At 50.3% G+C, this 16,068-nt stretch overlaps 2 protein-coding genes across 7 annotated transcripts in view; both read right to left on the bottom strand.

Moving 5' to 3' along the window:
* Positions 1-1,288: 1,288 nt before the first annotated feature.
* Positions 1,289-3,518, bottom strand: LRRN4CL (LRRN4 C-terminal like). Its single transcript, XM_017878361.1, has 2 exons — positions 3,202-3,518; positions 1,289-2,306 (listed from the first exon to the last, which is right to left on the bottom strand). Exon 2 carries the CDS (start codon positions 2,299-2,301, stop codon positions 1,585-1,587), a length of 717 nt encoding a protein of 238 aa, XP_017733850.1. The 5' UTR covers positions 2,302-2,306; positions 3,202-3,518; the 3' UTR covers positions 1,289-1,584.
* Positions 3,519-4,050: 532 nt separating this feature from the next.
* BSCL2 (BSCL2 lipid droplet biogenesis associated, seipin) overlaps positions 4,051-16,068 on the bottom strand; it is a 19,451-nt gene continuing 7,433 nt past the window's right edge. For 4 of the 6 annotated variants that reach the window (XM_017878354.1, XM_017878353.1, XM_017878356.1 and 1 more), the window contains 9 exons: positions 13,984-14,065; positions 8,364-8,507; positions 6,482-6,616; positions 6,201-6,298; positions 5,051-5,192; positions 4,846-4,912; positions 4,558-4,644; positions 4,383-4,463; positions 4,051-4,292 (listed from right to left, as the gene is read on the bottom strand). In XM_017878354.1, the coding sequence (XP_017733843.1) occupies positions 4,138-4,292; positions 4,383-4,463; positions 4,558-4,644; positions 4,846-4,912; positions 5,051-5,192; positions 6,201-6,298; positions 6,482-6,616; positions 8,364-8,507; positions 13,984-14,065 (991 nt within the window). In that variant the 3' untranslated portion in view covers positions 4,051-4,137. The remainder of the gene's footprint in view (positions 4,293-4,382; positions 4,464-4,557; positions 4,645-4,845; positions 4,913-5,050; positions 5,193-6,200; positions 6,299-6,481; positions 6,617-8,363; positions 8,508-13,983; positions 14,066-16,068) is intronic. The other 2 variants (XM_017878355.1, XM_017878358.1) reach the window with 1 other exon arrangement.

The following is a 16,068-nucleotide window of genomic DNA, read 5'->3' as shown; positions in this document are numbered from 1 at the left end:
CTGCACTCCAGCCTGGGTGACAGAGCGAGACTCCATCTCAAAAAATAAATAAATAAATAAATAAATAAATAAATAAATAAATAAAATAATAATAATGGCCACACAGTTGAGGATTATACTGTGTAGTAACATAATACAGACTTTTCTACATTCACTTAATTAAAAAAAAATTCAAGGCCAGGCGTGGTGGCTCAGGCCTGTAATTCCAACACTTTGGGAGGCCGAGGCGGGCAGATCACAACGTCAAGAGATCGAGACCATCCTGGCCAACATGGTGAAACCCCGACTCTACTAAAAAAAAAAATACAAAAATCAGCTGGGCGGGGTGATGCGTGCCTGTAGTCCTAGCTACTTGGGAGGCTAAGGCAGGAGAATCGGTTGAACCTGGGCGGCGGAACTTACAGTGAGCCGAGGTCGTGCCACTGCACTCCAGCCTGGGTGACAGAAGTATGTATACTACTCTGAAAAGTGGATGTGTGGACAGTGATTTGAAAAGAATCGTAAACAATAAACATTACTTCCTTTTAAAGGTCCTTTAATGTTTTTACAGTGGATATGCAATAAATACAAATGGAGGGAAAAAAGGGATGAGAAATTCCTTGGTATTACTGTCGTTTTTGTTTTGTTCTACCTAGCAAAAATATAAATTTATTCTTAAAATCCCACTGAAGACACTCATTGACAGAGCTGTTTTGAGGGTGCATGATACGGATCAACTAACTACAAGCAATGGGCCAGTGACCTGATTTGTAAGGCCCATGGACTAAGAACGATTTTACATCTTTAAAGAAGGGGGTCTGCGTGGGCACCGTGGCTCACGCCTGTAATCCCAGCACTTTGGGAGGCCAAGGTGGGTGGCGTACCTGAGGTCAGGAGTTTGAGACCAGGCTGAGCAACATGGTGAAAACCCATCTCTACTAAAAAAATACAATAGTTAGCCGGGCATGGTCGTGGGCACCTGTAACCCCAACTACTTAGGATGCTGAGGCGGGAGAATCACTTGAACACAGGAGGTGAAGGTTGCAGTGAGCCGATATATATCGCGTCATTGCACTCCAGCCTGTGTGACAGAGGGAGACTCCTTCTCAAAAAACAACAAAACAAAACACAAGGGCGTCTGGCTGTGTTGCCCTGGCTGGACTGGACTCAAACTCCTGGGCTCAAGAGATCCTCCCATTTCACCTTCCGGAGTAGCTGCTACTATAGGTTCGCATGACTATGTCGGGTGGTTTTTCCGTTTTAAATGGTTACAAAGGTCACATAAATACCCACATAATAATATTCTCCATTTTATCCTCTTAAACCCAAAGGTTACATTATTTACTAGCTGACCGTTTAAAAAAATAATTGGGGGCCCCTTTCTATTCTTTCCCAGACCTCAGCCAGGAAAGAAAGCGCCAAGTCCCAGACCTAAACAAGCACTCAGCCCAGAGAACCATGACTCTGCTGTGGCTCTAGAGCCTGGGGCTGGCTCCCAGCTCGCCGTCCAGCCCTCCCTGGAGGCAGCGGGTTCCCCTCTTTCCAGGCGCCGGGCTGAGCGCCCCAGGTGGGGCTAGCTGTGCCCAAGATGCCCCCAGGCCCCTTTCAGAGCGCCCCTGCGGCTCGGGCGACGACTCGGCGCGGGCAGCCCCAGCGATCGCGTAGGCAGAAGTGCCACACCAGGGCGGCACAGCTCAGCAGGGCCAGGGCCGTGCCCACCCCGACGGCGGCGTGGACCAGAGTGCGGGGGTTGGGCGGCACCGTAAAGCGGCTGCAAGGCCCGAAGGCAGGGATGTCAGCCCCCTCGAGGCCCTCTCTTCCAGCCTCAGGCACACGGCTTGCCCCAGCCTCGTTAGCGGCCACCACACAAACGACATAAACGCCCCCTGGCTTCAGCCCCTTCAGTTCGGCTCTGCGGACCGTAGCGTTCAGCGGGGGGCCCTTCTGCGCAGCCTCGCTGCGGTCCCAAAGCAGCAGCCAGTAGTGGAAGACGGGGGAGAAGGGGGCACACCAGTGGACCACTGCGCGGCCCTCTTCCGCCACAATGCTCACTTCTCCCATGCGCGGCGGGTCGGGCGGCTGGGCAGGGCTGGAGAGTCCTGGGCACAGGCAGGCCGCCGGCCCGGCCCTCTGTAGCTCCTTGCAGGGCACCTGCAGGTGTCGGCAGTGGTCGTAGTCGCAGGGGACAGCCGGAAAAGGCGGCCACGTCGTCTCAGTCTCATCTTCTTCCTCTTCTTCAAAGTCTTGAGGGGCCAAGGGCTGAGCTCTGGGAACCAAGAAGATCACGGCCAGGAGCCACAGAAGGCAGGGAGAGCCCAGCATGGAGACTGGAAGGGAAGGGTTGGATAGATAAAGCCTGTTCAACCGGAAAGCCTGCCATGTCCTCTGTCTGGACACAATCTCTGGAGACAGGAAAATGCAACTGGGGACCAGAAGAGTAAAGAGGTTGGAATGAGGCAGACACACTTATTTGTCAACCAACTTCTGAGTCCAGGCTATGTGCTTGGTTTTAGACAAAAAAGAAAACATGGTCTGACACATGAGACAGATGCATGATCAGCATGTGTTAAGTATTAGAAACAGTTAATAAAGTGCTAGGGGAGAGAAGGAAATGATTTACCTAGCCCAGGGAAGAACGGTAGGATATTTACTAGCTGCCACCCAGAGAAAAGATCTAAGCCAAACAAGTAACAAAGCTGGGCCCCTAGGCTAATGCCTATAATCCCAACACTTTGGGGGAGGTAAAGGCAAGAGGATTGCTTGGGGCCAGGATTCCAAAACAGCTGGGGCAACACAGACCCCATCTCTACAAAAAAAGTATTTAAAAATTAAATATTAAAAAATTAAAAAATATTAAAAATATAGTCCACATGCCCGTGGTCCCAGCTACTCAGGAGGATCACTTGAGCCCAGGAGTTCAAGGCTGCATTGAACCATGATCACCCCACAGCACTCCAGCCTGGGTGACAGAGTGAGACCTCAACTCAACAAAAACATGTATCTGTCAGTGACACAGGCAAAAACCCAGAAATGAGACAGAAGAGAGAAAACACAACAGTAGGGAGAAATATTGTAAGCACAGCCGCATTTTTTTTAAACAAGAGAAAAAAATAGGGACGCTGGAATCCTCCCTCCCCACCTGCTATCTGTGCAAATCCTGTCCAAGGAGTCCTGGCCCCTGCCTGCCCTCCTCCTCCTCTCTGGCCCATAGCAGCTCCTCACCAGTGGGTAGGCCTTGATGCAGCGGGAATCCACCAGCCGATGTCTGTGGGTGTTAAGCTGAGGGATCCCCAAGATCTCAGGCTGTGCTGTCAGGTTGTATCTTCAACTTCAATGCTGTTTGGCTGGAAGCTTTTATAACCTTCGACTGTGATGTCACCACCTAGCTCCCCTCCTCCTCCCCCCACCTCCCTGGTGATTGCCAAAAAAGAGGGCTGCTCCCTTCAGAGGGACCGAGTCACGGGGCCAGGGATGGGGAAAACCACATGCAATGGTTTCAGCTGGAGCCCAGGATGCCTGGGTTCTGGAGGGGAGTGGAATGTGGAAAGCAGCCAGGCGCTTAGAATCCGAAGCCTGAAGTCATACGAAGGGATGGGGAGGGGAACATAGGAGGCGGCCACCTGGCTGGTATTAGAGGAAAACAGCTGCGAACAGCACAGGCCTCAGCTGCAACATGCTGTTTTGGTAAAAATCATACCACATCCATGGCAGTCATTTCCTGTCTTCTGCCTCCCAATGGACAGAGAAAGGCAGGAAGGGAGGGGCATAGAGGGGGCCAGAATGATGTCTCCCAGCTCTCCAAACCTGCCCTACACCAGCCCCCTCCCCTGGGGGAGACGAAAGTCACATGCAGGGAGTAGGAAGCGTGCTAGGGGTCAGGATAGCTTCTCCCTCCTTGGACTTCCTAGGCTTATGAATGGAAACATCTGTGCTTAAAATAGCCCGGGGCTGGAGGCCTTCCCCATGAGCAGCCCCTGACAAGAAGACCTCCCCTCTAATGGTGGAAAGTGAGAGATGCCTGGGGAACACAGGGTTTTCAAATGGCCGTGAATCCATTTCAGAGTCAAGGAGGAAGCTGACACAAAATAGTTTATTGAAGGAAAAACGAGGGGAGAGGGGTCAGGTGGGAAAGTGCTGGAATGTGAGGAGTCTGCCCCTTCAGGAACTAGAGCAGGTGGGGCGCTGTCGGAGAGTCCCCTCAGCGGGTTCGGAGCTGCCCAAAGTTTCTGGGACAGGGGCAGAAGCAGGAGCAGGAGCAGGAGCAGGCAGGTTGGCCTCCGTCAGCAGAGCTGCATCTTCCCAGGAGCCTGAACCTGGGCCAGGAAAGGGAAAAACAAAATCCCAAATGGGATATTAGATTAACCGGGGGTCCCACCCAGGACACGCCGCAGGATGCCCCTCACCATCACTGGCCTCAGGCTCTAGCTCCTCTTCTCCGCTCAGGGGCTGCTGATCTGGTTTCTCCTCCTCAGACAGCTGACCCTCTGCAGCCAAAAGGGGAACGCAGGGGTCAGACCCAGACACTCAAGGAGAAAGCCAAGGAGTCAGGAAGGAGAGAGTGTGGCGGCTGCACCATACCTGTCCCCGAGGGATCTTCAGGGCTCTCACCATCCTCTGTAACATCTGATTGTGGAGTTGACTCCTCCTGGCCTTCAGGACCTGTGCCTCAAAAGCAGGAGAGGACAGGTTAGGGTTAGGGTGGCTGTGCCTGGATGGCAGTGTCAACCTCACCTTCCTCACCTTTCCTTTGACCCTTGTCTCAATCGGTGATACCCTAAGCCTCATACTGGATGAAGCAGGGACTCCCTCTGGTCCAGCCCAGCTCAACCTAGCCCACCTCAACAGCTCCCCAGCCAACACCTTTACCTGGCTGATGAGCAGAGATCCTTCGTTGGACTTCCTTCCGGGAATTGTCTCTTTTTCGGATGTTAACCTGTGGAGGAAAAACTACTGAGCAGCAGGGACTGACTTCCCTCACTAACAATCAGGGCCCTCACACCCTAACCCCCAACATACCCCTGACCACCCACAAAGATCAAAGGGACAAAAGGGGGTCCTTGCTCCTTTCCACCTGCAATGAGAAGCGGTGTCGGGGCCAGATGCCCCCCCACACCCACTGCATGTAGCTGAAGAGCACAATGACGCTGAGGAAGGTGAAGTTGCTGGCGACACCTATGAAGGCGCAGGTCATCGGGAAGTTGTACAGCAGGTATCTGAGGCAGGAAGTAGGGACAAGAAGGGAGTAGCAGTTACCAGAGAGCACTGGCCTTCTCATGTCCCAGAAATAATTTCTAGGGCAATTCAAGTGAGTTTGGCTACAGCCGGCTCTGCTGCCCCTGCCTCCCACCCGCACAGTTCCCAGAACCTGCTGTACCAGGTTCCAACAAAGGACAAGGACCTTGGGAAGTCTCCTGTGGGAGGGTCATAGGCCATAGCCTCAATGTTGTCTGTCTCTCAAGAGTCACCCCAACTCTTGCTGAGCCAACGGTTCAAGACAGTAGCTCTCAATTCTGTCAGCCCATCAGCCTTCCTTGGGGTGCTTTAAAAAATTCTGCTCATAGGCCGGACACGGTGGCTCACGCCTACAATCCCAACACTTTGGGAGGCTGAGGTGTGCAGATCACAAGGTCAGGAGATCGAGACCATCCTGGCTAACATGGTGAAACTCCATCTCTACTAAAAAAATGAGCCAGGTGTGGAGGCGGGTGCCTGTAGTCCCAGCTACTCGGGAGGCTGAGGCAGGAGAATGGCGTGAACCCGAGAAGTGGAGCTTACAGTGAGCATGAGATCGCGCCACTGCACTCCAGCCTGGGCAACAGAGCGAGGCTCCGTCTCAAAAAATAAATAAATAAATAAAATAAATCTGCTCACTTGGGTGGAGCCCTCAGCCCTGGATTTCTGGGTGGAAGGCAGGGCAGAGGGAAGATGAAAACGGATGATGGAGGGTGGCAGGGGCAAAAAACAAAAATTTAAAATTCTGATGCCTAGACAAGACCGTAACAAACTCTGGTTCAGTTGGTCTGGGCAGGGTGCCCAAGGGTGTTTTTAAAAAGTCCCCCAGGGAGCTGACAGGCCAGTATACAGCAGCTGTGAGACCCTCTGGCCTATGTGAAACCCAACTCAGCTCTGCTCTGTGAACCCATTACCTCTGCTTGAGACCCCCTTGGTGGACGGTTAGCTCCCATGAGAGTTGCCCAAGGTCCACTCCAGTTGGCCCTCACCTGAGCCCAGTGAAGTGCGCGTGGATGCGGAGGTAGGCTCCGTACAGCTGGATGCGCTTGCTGTGGATCTCAATGATCGCTCCAGTGGTTGGCACATACTGCGAGGGGGTGGGGTGAGGGCGGCGTCAGGCCAGGGCCCTGCCGCTGGCACTCTTACCCTCCCCATCTGAGCCACACTTCCAGCCTCTCCGTTGTGATGTCTCCTGAGCCTGGAGGCTCCTCAGGTAGAATCCTGGGCTAATGGGAGGGGCTATCGCCTAGTCAACGTTCACCTCACTCACCGAGTTCTCTCTATAGTCTGCGTAGAGTTCCACCTCCAGCAGCTGCTTCTGCTCTGCAAAGCCAAAGAGCAGGAGGCTAGAGAAGACCAGTGTGTCCAGCATCTGGAGCAGGTCTGAGCGGTAATGCAGCATCACCTGCCGTTGGTGGAAAGCAGAGGCTGGGAACAGGTGCGCCAGATCCCCATGATCCAACCTACCCCTCAACCATCCCTGAGTAGTCTATGAAGGTGGCTTCTTCCTCAGGTCCCCGGCTCCCTCACCTTCACTTCATACCCCTCAGTCTTCATCCAACCATTCCAATTGCTTGAACCTCTCTCCCTACCCAACCACACTCTATTATAGAGCAAAGGCCCCTCCTTCCAAGAAACCTTCCTGGATTAAGCCCAACACTGTCTCTGATCTGCCTTTCCCACCAAGTAGTTCTGTAATCCAGGATGGGATCTAAGTCCCAGTGCACCGTCTGAAGCTTTTTTCCCTCATGTAGATGTCAGGAATTTGCTTCATGATGAGGTTGTGTTGTTAATTAATGGAAGAATGGAGTCTTAACATGTATTAGGCCAGGTGCAATGGCTCATACCTGTAACTGCAGCACTTTGGGAGGCTGAGGTGGTTGAATCATTTGAGACCAGGAGTTTGAGACCAGCTTGGTCAACGTGGTGAAACCCCACCTCTACTAAAAATACAAAAATTAGCCAGCTCTGGTGGTGGGCACCTGTAGTCCCAGCTACTTGGGAGGCTGAGGCAGGAGAATCGCTTGAACCCAGGAGATGGAGGCTGCAATGAGCCGAGATCACGCCACTGCACTCTAGCCTGGGCGACAGAGCGAGATCTCTGTCTCAAAAACAAAAAAAACATAAACAGCCACTATGTGCTAATAGGAATTTTACATTTCTCCATTGAATCCAAACTAGTCTTGCTATGAGGCAGTTACTATTATATCCATTTCATAATACTTTATACCCAAGAAGTTAAGTCAGGTGACCCACAGCTAGCTTGTTCCTGAATGAGGACACAAGCCCCTGTCTGTCTGGCTCTAAAGTCTGTTTTCTGAGAGCAGCTCCACTCTTCAAACTTAACCCCAAAGCTGGGTGTGCTCATGAGATACCTAGGGTGTCTGGCAAAGGTTTCTGGTTTGGTAAGCTGATTCCTTTCTTTTTTTTTTTTTAAAGACAAGTTTCACTCTTGTTGCCCAGGCTGGAATACAGTGGTGCGATCTCGGCTCACCACAATCTTTGCCTCCCGGGTTCAAGCAATTCTCCTGCCTCAGCTTCCTGAGTAGCTGGGATTACAGGCATGCACCACCATGCCCAACTAATTTTGTGTTTTTAGTAGAGACGGGGTTTCTCCATGTTGGTCAGGCTGGTTTCAAATTCTGGTCCTCAGGTGATCTACCCGCCTCGGCCTCCCAAAGTATTGGGATTGCAGGCGTGAGCCACTGCGCCCGGCCTTGATTCCTTTATCCTGATGTGTCTGTGCCCTCAAAGCCAAGGGTGTTTCTCCTGTGGAATCCCTACTCAGACATTCTTTTTTTATTTTTTTGAGACGGTCTTGCTCTGTTGCCCAGCAGGGAGAACAGTGGTGCAATCTTGGCTCACTGCAGACTCAACCTCCCAGGTTCAAGCGATCCTCCCACCTCAGCCTCAAGAGTAGCTGAGACTACAGTCGTGTGCCACCATGCCCAGTTAATTTTTTAAACGTTTTTTGTAGAGATGGGTTTCGCCATGTTTCCCAGGTCGGTCTTGAACTCGGGCTCAAGCAATCTGCCTGCCTCGGCCTCCCAAACTGCTGGGATTACAGGCATGAGCCACCGCATCCAGCCCCCTACCCATTCTGATCCTGCTATCTTCCTCCACACCTTCTCAGACAGGCCACAAACACTTACCGAACGCGAAGAAGTGGAGATGATTCGGCCACCTCTGGTGTAGCAGGAAATGGTGACCAAGAACATGCCCAAATCTTGATTCACAGGGGACTCTGGCAGCTCAAGCTCTAAGGTAACACGATACGGCTGTCCATACATCAGCACCTGCCAAAGGTAGCCCCCATTTCTTTTAAAAAAATTTTTGTTGAAAATGTACTGTCCCTATTCCACCTCCCTCCTAGCCCCCCAATACCCCCAAATACTCGGCCACAACCCTCTTGGGTGGCCTAACAGGCCTTTCAATCTGTCATCCCAAGAAGGTGCTGCCCCCTTCTGGTGGCTGGAGCCTGTCACGTCCAGGTCTTCGGTATCCTGTTGGCTCTCCTGAATCAGACTCGCTACCTTGTTCCCAGAAAGGTTGTGTCACCTTTCTTTTCCAAAAGTGAACCGTCATGTTGCCAACTGGGCCATCTGTGACTCTGGCCTATGTGCCGGTGGGGCTGTCCCCAGGGCCCAACCTGCCCTGTCTTACATTATTAATTAATCAAGTGCTGACGGTGCTCAGTCTCCCCAGCCAGCTCTGGCACAGTCATCCTCACTCCAGATCATCTTTCTGCCATTCTAGATCCCTTATCTTGGTTCTGTTGGTAGCATCCCATGACTCAGAGTAGGAAGGCTTCTTCACAGGGATCACTCTCAAGAGGTTAAAGATTTGCCACCAAGCCGGGCGCGGTGGCTCATGCCTGTAATCCCAGCACTTTGGGAGGCCGAGGCAGGTGGAACACCTGAGGTCAGGAGTTTGAGACCAGCCTGGCCAACGTGGTGAAACCCCGTCTCTACTAAAAATACAAAAATTAGCTGGGCATGGTGGCAGGCGCCTGTAATCTCAGTCACCCAGGAGGTTGAGGCAGGGGAATCGCTTAAACCCTGGAGGTGGAGATTGTAGTGAGCCAAGATCGCGTCAATGCATTCCAGCCTGGGCGACAAAAGCGAAAAAAAAAAAAAAGGAAAATACTGCCCTAGCCCATAGTGAACTACCTCCAAAATGTGGGCTCAGCCTTGGGGGTGCTTTCAGTGTTTATCACTAAGGCAATGGTTGAAAACATTGATAGGGGCCTTTGATGGGGTTTCACCATATTGGTCAGGCTGGTCTTGAACCCTAACCTCAGGTGATCCACCCGCCTTGACCTCCCAAAGTGCGGGGATTACAGGTGTGAGCCACCACGCCTGGCCAGAATCCACATCTTACAGTTTGCCACTTAAATACATGCAAATGTATGCAATGTATAGTTTTCCATCAATGCTGTGAGTTCATTGACAGCAGTGACCACATCTACTTCTAGCAAGCCGTTACACATAGTAGACAGATTATTTCATTCATTAATTCATTTAAAAATGTTCATTGTCAACAAACAAAATGTTCAACCTCTTCTAATTATCAGGGACATGGGCTGAATTTGCTCTCATCCTCCTTTTTTACCTCCCTTCCTCATGTGACAGTCTCACACCTGATCATTTCAGTTCAGGCTCCCTCCCTTGGCTCCCTGCCTCCCCATTATGATCTCAGCAATGGGCCACAAAACCGTATGCACCATCCCAGGTACTGCGGCTTTCTCATTTCTTCTCAATAAAGTTATTTGTTATTATTTATCTTTTTGAGATGGAATCTCGCTCTGTCACCAGGCTGCAGTGCAGTGCTGCGATCTTAGCTCACCACAACCTCTGCCTCCTGGGTTCAAGCGACTCTCCTGCTTCAGCCTCCCGAGTAGCTGGGATTACAGGTGTGTGCCACCACGCCCAGCTAATTTTTGTATTTTTAGTAGAGACGGGGTTTCACCGTGTTGGCCCGGATGGTCTCGATCTCTCTTTTTTTTTTTTTTTTTGAGACGGAGTCTCGCTCTGTAGCCCGGGCTGGAGTGCAGTGGCCGGATCTCAGCTCACTGCAAGCTCCGCCTCCTGGGTTTACGCCATTCTCCTGCCTCAGCCTCCTGAGTAACTGGGACTACAGGCGCCCGCCACATCGATCGCCCGGCTAGTTTTTTTGTATTTTTTCAGTAGAGACGGGGTTTCACCGTGTTAGCCAGGATGGTCTCGATCTCTTGACCTCATGATCCCCTGCCTCGGCCTCCCAAACTGTTGGGATTACAAGCGTGAGTAACCGCGCCTGACCCCTATTTTATTTTTTATTTTTGTTTTTATTTTTTTTTTTGACACAGCGACTCACTCTGTCACCCAGGCTGGAGTGCAGTGGTGCGATCTTGGCTCGCCACAACCCGCGCCTCCTGGGTTCCAGCGATTCTCCTGCCTCAGCCTGCCAAGTAGCTGGGACTACAAATGTGTGGCACCACACCTGGCTAATTTTTGTATTTTTAGTAAAGACGGGGTTTCCCCATGTTGGTCAGGCTGGTCTCAAACTCCTGACCTTGTGATCTGCTTGCGCTGGCCTTCCAAAGGGTTGAGACAACAGGCGTGAGCCACTGTGCCCAGCCTATTATTATTGAGACAGAGTCTTGCTCTGTCGCCTAGGCTACAGTGCAGTGGTGTGATCTTGGCTCACTGCAACCTCTGGCTGCCGGGTTTAAGCGCTTCTCCTGCCTCAGCCTTCTGAGTAGCTAGGATTACAGGCCTGCGCCACCACGCTTGGCTAATTTTTGTATTTTTAGTAGAAATGGGGTTTGACTGTGTTGGCCAGGATGGTCTTGAACTCCTGACCTCAGGTGATCCACCTGTCTCCTCGGCCTCCCAAAGTGCTGAGATTACAGGTGTGAGACACCACACCTGGTTATAATCCTAACACTTTGGGTGGCTGAGTTGGGAGGACCACTTGAGCCTAGTAGTTTGAGACAAGCCTAGGCAACATAGTAAGTAAGACCTTGTCTCTACTAAAAATTAAAAAAAAAAAAAAAATCAGCTGGGCATGGTAGCACACACCTGTAGTCCCAGCTGCTTGGAAGATCACTTGAACCTGGGGGGTTAAGGCTGCAGTGAGCCATGATCGCATCATGGCACTCCAGGCTGGGCGACAGGGCAAAACCTTGTCTCAAAACATAAAATAAAATAGAACCCCAGACTCTATAGTTTATACTCCTCCCTTCAGAGGTGCGACATTCTGTCATTAGATCAGTTTCCTCCCAAGTATCACTTTTGAAAAATAACTTCAGGCTGGGCACGGTGGTTCATGCCTGTAATCCCAGCACTTCGGGAGGCTGAGGTGGGCAGATCACCTGAGATCACGAGTTCAAGACCAGCCTGGCCTAAGTGATGAAACCCCACCTCTATTAAAAATACAAAAATCAGCTAGGTATGGTGGCATACACCTGTAACCCCAGGTACTCAGGAGGCTGAGGCAGGAGAATTGATTGAACCCAGGAGGCAGAGGTTGCAGCGAGCTGAAATCGTGCCATTGCACTCTAGCCTGGGTGACAGGAAAGAAACTCCATCTCAAAATAAACAAACAAATAAATAAATAAATAAATAAAAATAATTTTAGGCTGGGTGTGGTTGCTCACTCATGTAATTCCAGCGCTTTTGGAGGCCGAGGTGGGTGGATCACCTGAGGTCAGGAGTTTTAGACCAGCCTGACCAACATGGTGAAACCCTGTCTCTGCTAAAAATACAAAAATTAGCCAGGCGTGGTGGTGGGTACCTGTAATCCCAGGTACTCGGGAAGCTGAGGTGGGAGAATAGCTTGATCCCAGGTGGTGGAGGTTGCAGTGAAGTGAGATCGTGCCACTGCGCTCCAGCCTCAGCGACAGAGCAAGACTCTGTCTCAAAAAAAAAAAAAAAGAAAGAAAAAGAACCTATCCTTTATCAGAGCCTCCTTCAGCTTGCCTACTATATAGGGCCCAGTCGCCATATGCATTTCTCAGGGTTCCCAGAGGACTGGCCAGATGCCAGTGTGACGTTCCATTGTTGACATCACACTGGTATCTGGCCACTCCTCTGGCACAGTACCCTTTGTAATGACAGGCTGCACATATTTGACAACAGTTTCATAATTTTATATAAATGCTTTCAAAACTCTTGGGTACATGCGCATCTTATTCCACTGTAATAACTGATTTGTTCATTTAGGTCTAAAACATTGCTTACTTAACCTAGCAGATATTGCTTACTTTACCTAGCAGATACATAGATAATACTTCACCTGATACAGATGGTCCTTAATTTACGATGGGGTTACATTCCGATAAACCCATCTAAGTTAAAACTATCATAAGCTGAAAATGTATTTAATACACCTAGCCTAAAGAACATCATAGCTTATTTAGCCTAGCCTATCTTGAACACACTCAGAACATTTATGTTAGCCTACCTATAGTTGGTTAAAATCATCTAACACAAAGCCTATACTTATAATAAAGAATATCTCGGCCGGGCGCGGTGGCTCAAGCCTGTAATCCCAGCACTTTGGGAGGCCGAGACGGGCGGATCACGAGGTCAGGAGATCGAGACCATCCTGGCTAACACGGCGAAACCCCGTCTCTACTAAAAATGCAAAAAATTAGCCGGGCGAGGTGGCGGCGCCTGTGGTCCCAGCTACTCAGGAGGCTGAGGCGGGAGAATGGCGTGAACCCGGGAGGCGGAGGTTGCAGTGAGCTGAGATCCGGCCACTGCACTCCAGCCTGGGCGACAGAGCGAGACTCCGTCTCAAAAAAAAAAAAAAAAAAAAAAAAAAAAAAAAAAAAAAAGAATATCTCATGTGATTTATTGAATACTGTACTGAAAGTGAAAAACAGGCTGAGTGCAGTGGCTGACGCCTATAATCCCAGCACTTTGGGAAGCCAAGGCGGGCAGATCACAAGGTCAAGAGATCCAGACCATCCTGGCCAACATGGTGAAATCCCATCCCTACTAAAAATACAAAAAAATTAGCTGGGTGTGGTGGTGTGCGCCTGTAGTGCAAGCTACTTGGGAGGCTGAGGCAGGAAAATCGCTTGAACCCGGGAGGTGGAGGTTGCAGTGAGCTGAGATTGCGCCACTGCACTCCAGCCTGGCGACAGAGACTCTGTCTCAAAAACAAAAACAAACAAAAAAAAAAGAGTGAAAAACAGAATGGTTGTATAGGTACGTGAAGTACAGTGTCTACGGAATGTATGTCACTTTTGCACCACTGTGAAGTTGAAAAATTGTTAGGTTGAATTATCGTAAGTCAGGGACTATGTTGAGAAAGAACATGTCTAACACCTGCTGCAGAAAGATCAATCAACACATACAACTCATTTTAATTTCTTTTCCTTCAAAGCCTTCCTGATTAGTCTTTTTTTTTCCCCAAGACGAAGCTTCATTCTTGTTGCCGGCTGGAGTACTATGGCATGATCTCGGCTCACCGAAACCTCCTCCTCCCGGGTTCAAGTGATTCTCCTGCCTCAGCATCCCGAATAGCTGGGATTACAGGCATGTGCCACCACACCCGGTTAATTTTGTATTTTTAGGAGAGACAGGGTTTCTCTGTGTTGGTCAGGCTGGTCTCGAACTCCCAACCTCAGGTGATCTCCCAAAGTACTGGGATTACAGGCGTGAGCCACCGCACCTGGCCAGTCTCTTATTACTCAATTTCTGCTCTCTAGGCCTTTCTCAAGTCTTCCTATTTCGAGTCATCAAAGCTCTAATGAAACCTCTCTCTGGTTCCCATACTCACCCGATCACGTCCACCCTTAGTCAGTGAGACATTGGCAACAGGGAAGGAGCAGAGTGAGGTGGTGGAGGAATCACAGTCGGTCCTAAATGAGAATGGAGGAGGATACTCTGCTAAGTTCGTATTACTAGTCCATCCACACACCTTAACCCCCTAAGGCTCCCCTGCCCTCCTCCCTTCTCTCAGAACAGGCACCCTTCTCTATGTTACAAAGATGAAGAACAATGTGGCCAGGAGATTCAAGATACCAGAATGATTATTTCATTCTCTTCCTATGACTTCAACATATGTCCTCTCATTAGAGCAGATGTTCTTAGATGGGAATTTACAGATACTTATTTAGTTTCACACTTTAGTGTTTCTAAAGACTTAAGGAGCTTGATAAAAATGTAAATTCCAGGGCCAGGCAGTGATGGCTCGCACCTGTAATGCCAGCACTTTTGGAGGCCAAGATAGGTGGATCACCTGAGGTCAGGAGTTTAAGACCAGCCTGAACAACATGACGAGACACCCTATCTCTACTAAAAATACAAAATCAGCCGGGCATGGTGGCGCATGCCTGTAATCCCAGCTACTCGGGATGCTGAGGCAGAAGAATCGCCTGAACTTGGAGGCAGAGGTTGCGGTGAGCCAAGATCACGCCACTGCACTCCAGTCTGGGCAACAAGAGTGAACTCCATCTCAACAAAAAAAAAGAAAAAAAAAAAAAGTAATTTCCAGGGTCCCACCCCAAGAGATTCTGATTTGGTAGCTCTGATCTGGGTCTTAGTTTGAGAAAACGCCTCCAAAAGGATCTACAGATGGTTATTAAGAGGCTCACGAACCCCTTCAATTGTAGGCAAATTTGCACGTGGGGGTGTGGGATGCCTAGGCATGTATATACATTTTTTTTGTTTTGTTTTGTTTTTTTGTTCAGACGGAGTCTCGCTCTGTCGCCCAGGCTGGAGTGCAGTGGCCGGATCTCAGCTCACTGCAAGCTCCGCCTCCCGGGTTTACGCTTCTCCTGCCTCAGCCTCCGGAGTAGCTGGGACTACAGACGCCCGCCACCTCGCCCGGCTAGTTTTTTTTTTTGTATTTTTAGTAGAGACGGGGTTTCACCGTGTTAGCCAGGATGGTCTCGATCTCCTGACCTCGTGATCCACCTGACTCGGCCTCCCAAAGTGCTGGGATTACAGGCTTGAGCCACCGTGCCCGGCCGTATATACATTTTTATGGCAGGAAGGGCCATAAGATCCATTTCCTACAAGTTTAAGAAGCTCTGCTTTAGAAACTATAGCTCCAGACCAGGAACTTACGGGAAAAAATGACTTTAAACCATTGATTATAACACCTTTCTCTGCATCTGTTGACAGGTCCTACAACCACTGTTGAGAAGAGAGAACTAGGCTGGGTGCGGTGGCTCATGCTTGTAATCCCAGCACTTTGGGAGGCCGAGGGGGTGGATCATGAGGTCAGGAGTTCAAGATCAGCCTGGCCAACATAGTGAAACCCCGTCTCTACTAAAAATAGAAAAAAAATTAGCCAGGTGTGGTGGCAGGCACCTGTAATCCCAATTACTTGGGAGGCCGAGGCAAAGCAGGAGAATGGCTTCAACCCGGAGGCAGAGGTTGCAGTGAGCCGAGATTGTGCCACTACACTCCAGCCCAGGCAACAGTGCGAGACTGTCTCAAAAAGGAAAAAAAAAAAAAAGAAGTGGGAACTTGGTGGGGCGCGGTGGCTCACGCCTGTAATCCCAGCATTTTGGGAGGCCGAGGTGGACGGATCACCTGCGTTCAGGAGTTCAAGACCAGCCTAGCCAACATGGTGAAACCCACAGCACTTCGGGAGGCCAAGGCGGGTGGATCACAAGGTCAGGAGATGGAGACCATCCTGGCTAACACGGTGAAACCCCGCCTCTACTAAAAAAAATATTAGCCGGGTGTGGTGGTGGGCGCCTGTATTCCCAGGTACTCAGGAGGCTGAGGCAGGAAAATGGCATGAACCCGGGAGGCGGAGCTTGCAGTGAGCCGATGTTGTGCCACTGCACTCCAGCCTGGGCGACAGAGCAAGACTCCATAAAAAAAAAAAAAAAAAAAAACACCCCTCTTT

Source organism: Rhinopithecus bieti, unplaced genomic scaffold, assembly GCF_001698545.2.
Source record: "Rhinopithecus bieti isolate Rb0 unplaced genomic scaffold, ASM169854v2 scaffold_11488, whole genome shotgun sequence".
Lineage (NCBI taxonomy): Eukaryota > Metazoa > Chordata > Mammalia > Primates > Cercopithecidae > Rhinopithecus > Rhinopithecus bieti.
This window is presented reverse-complemented; position numbering and strand designations above follow the sequence as displayed.

Bases quoted from the DNA above. Each gene is read 5' to 3' on its own strand.
- LRRN4CL (XM_017878361.1), bottom strand. From the start codon at position 2,301: ATGCTGGGCTCTCCCTGCCTTCTGTGGCTCCTGGCCGTGATCTTCTTG.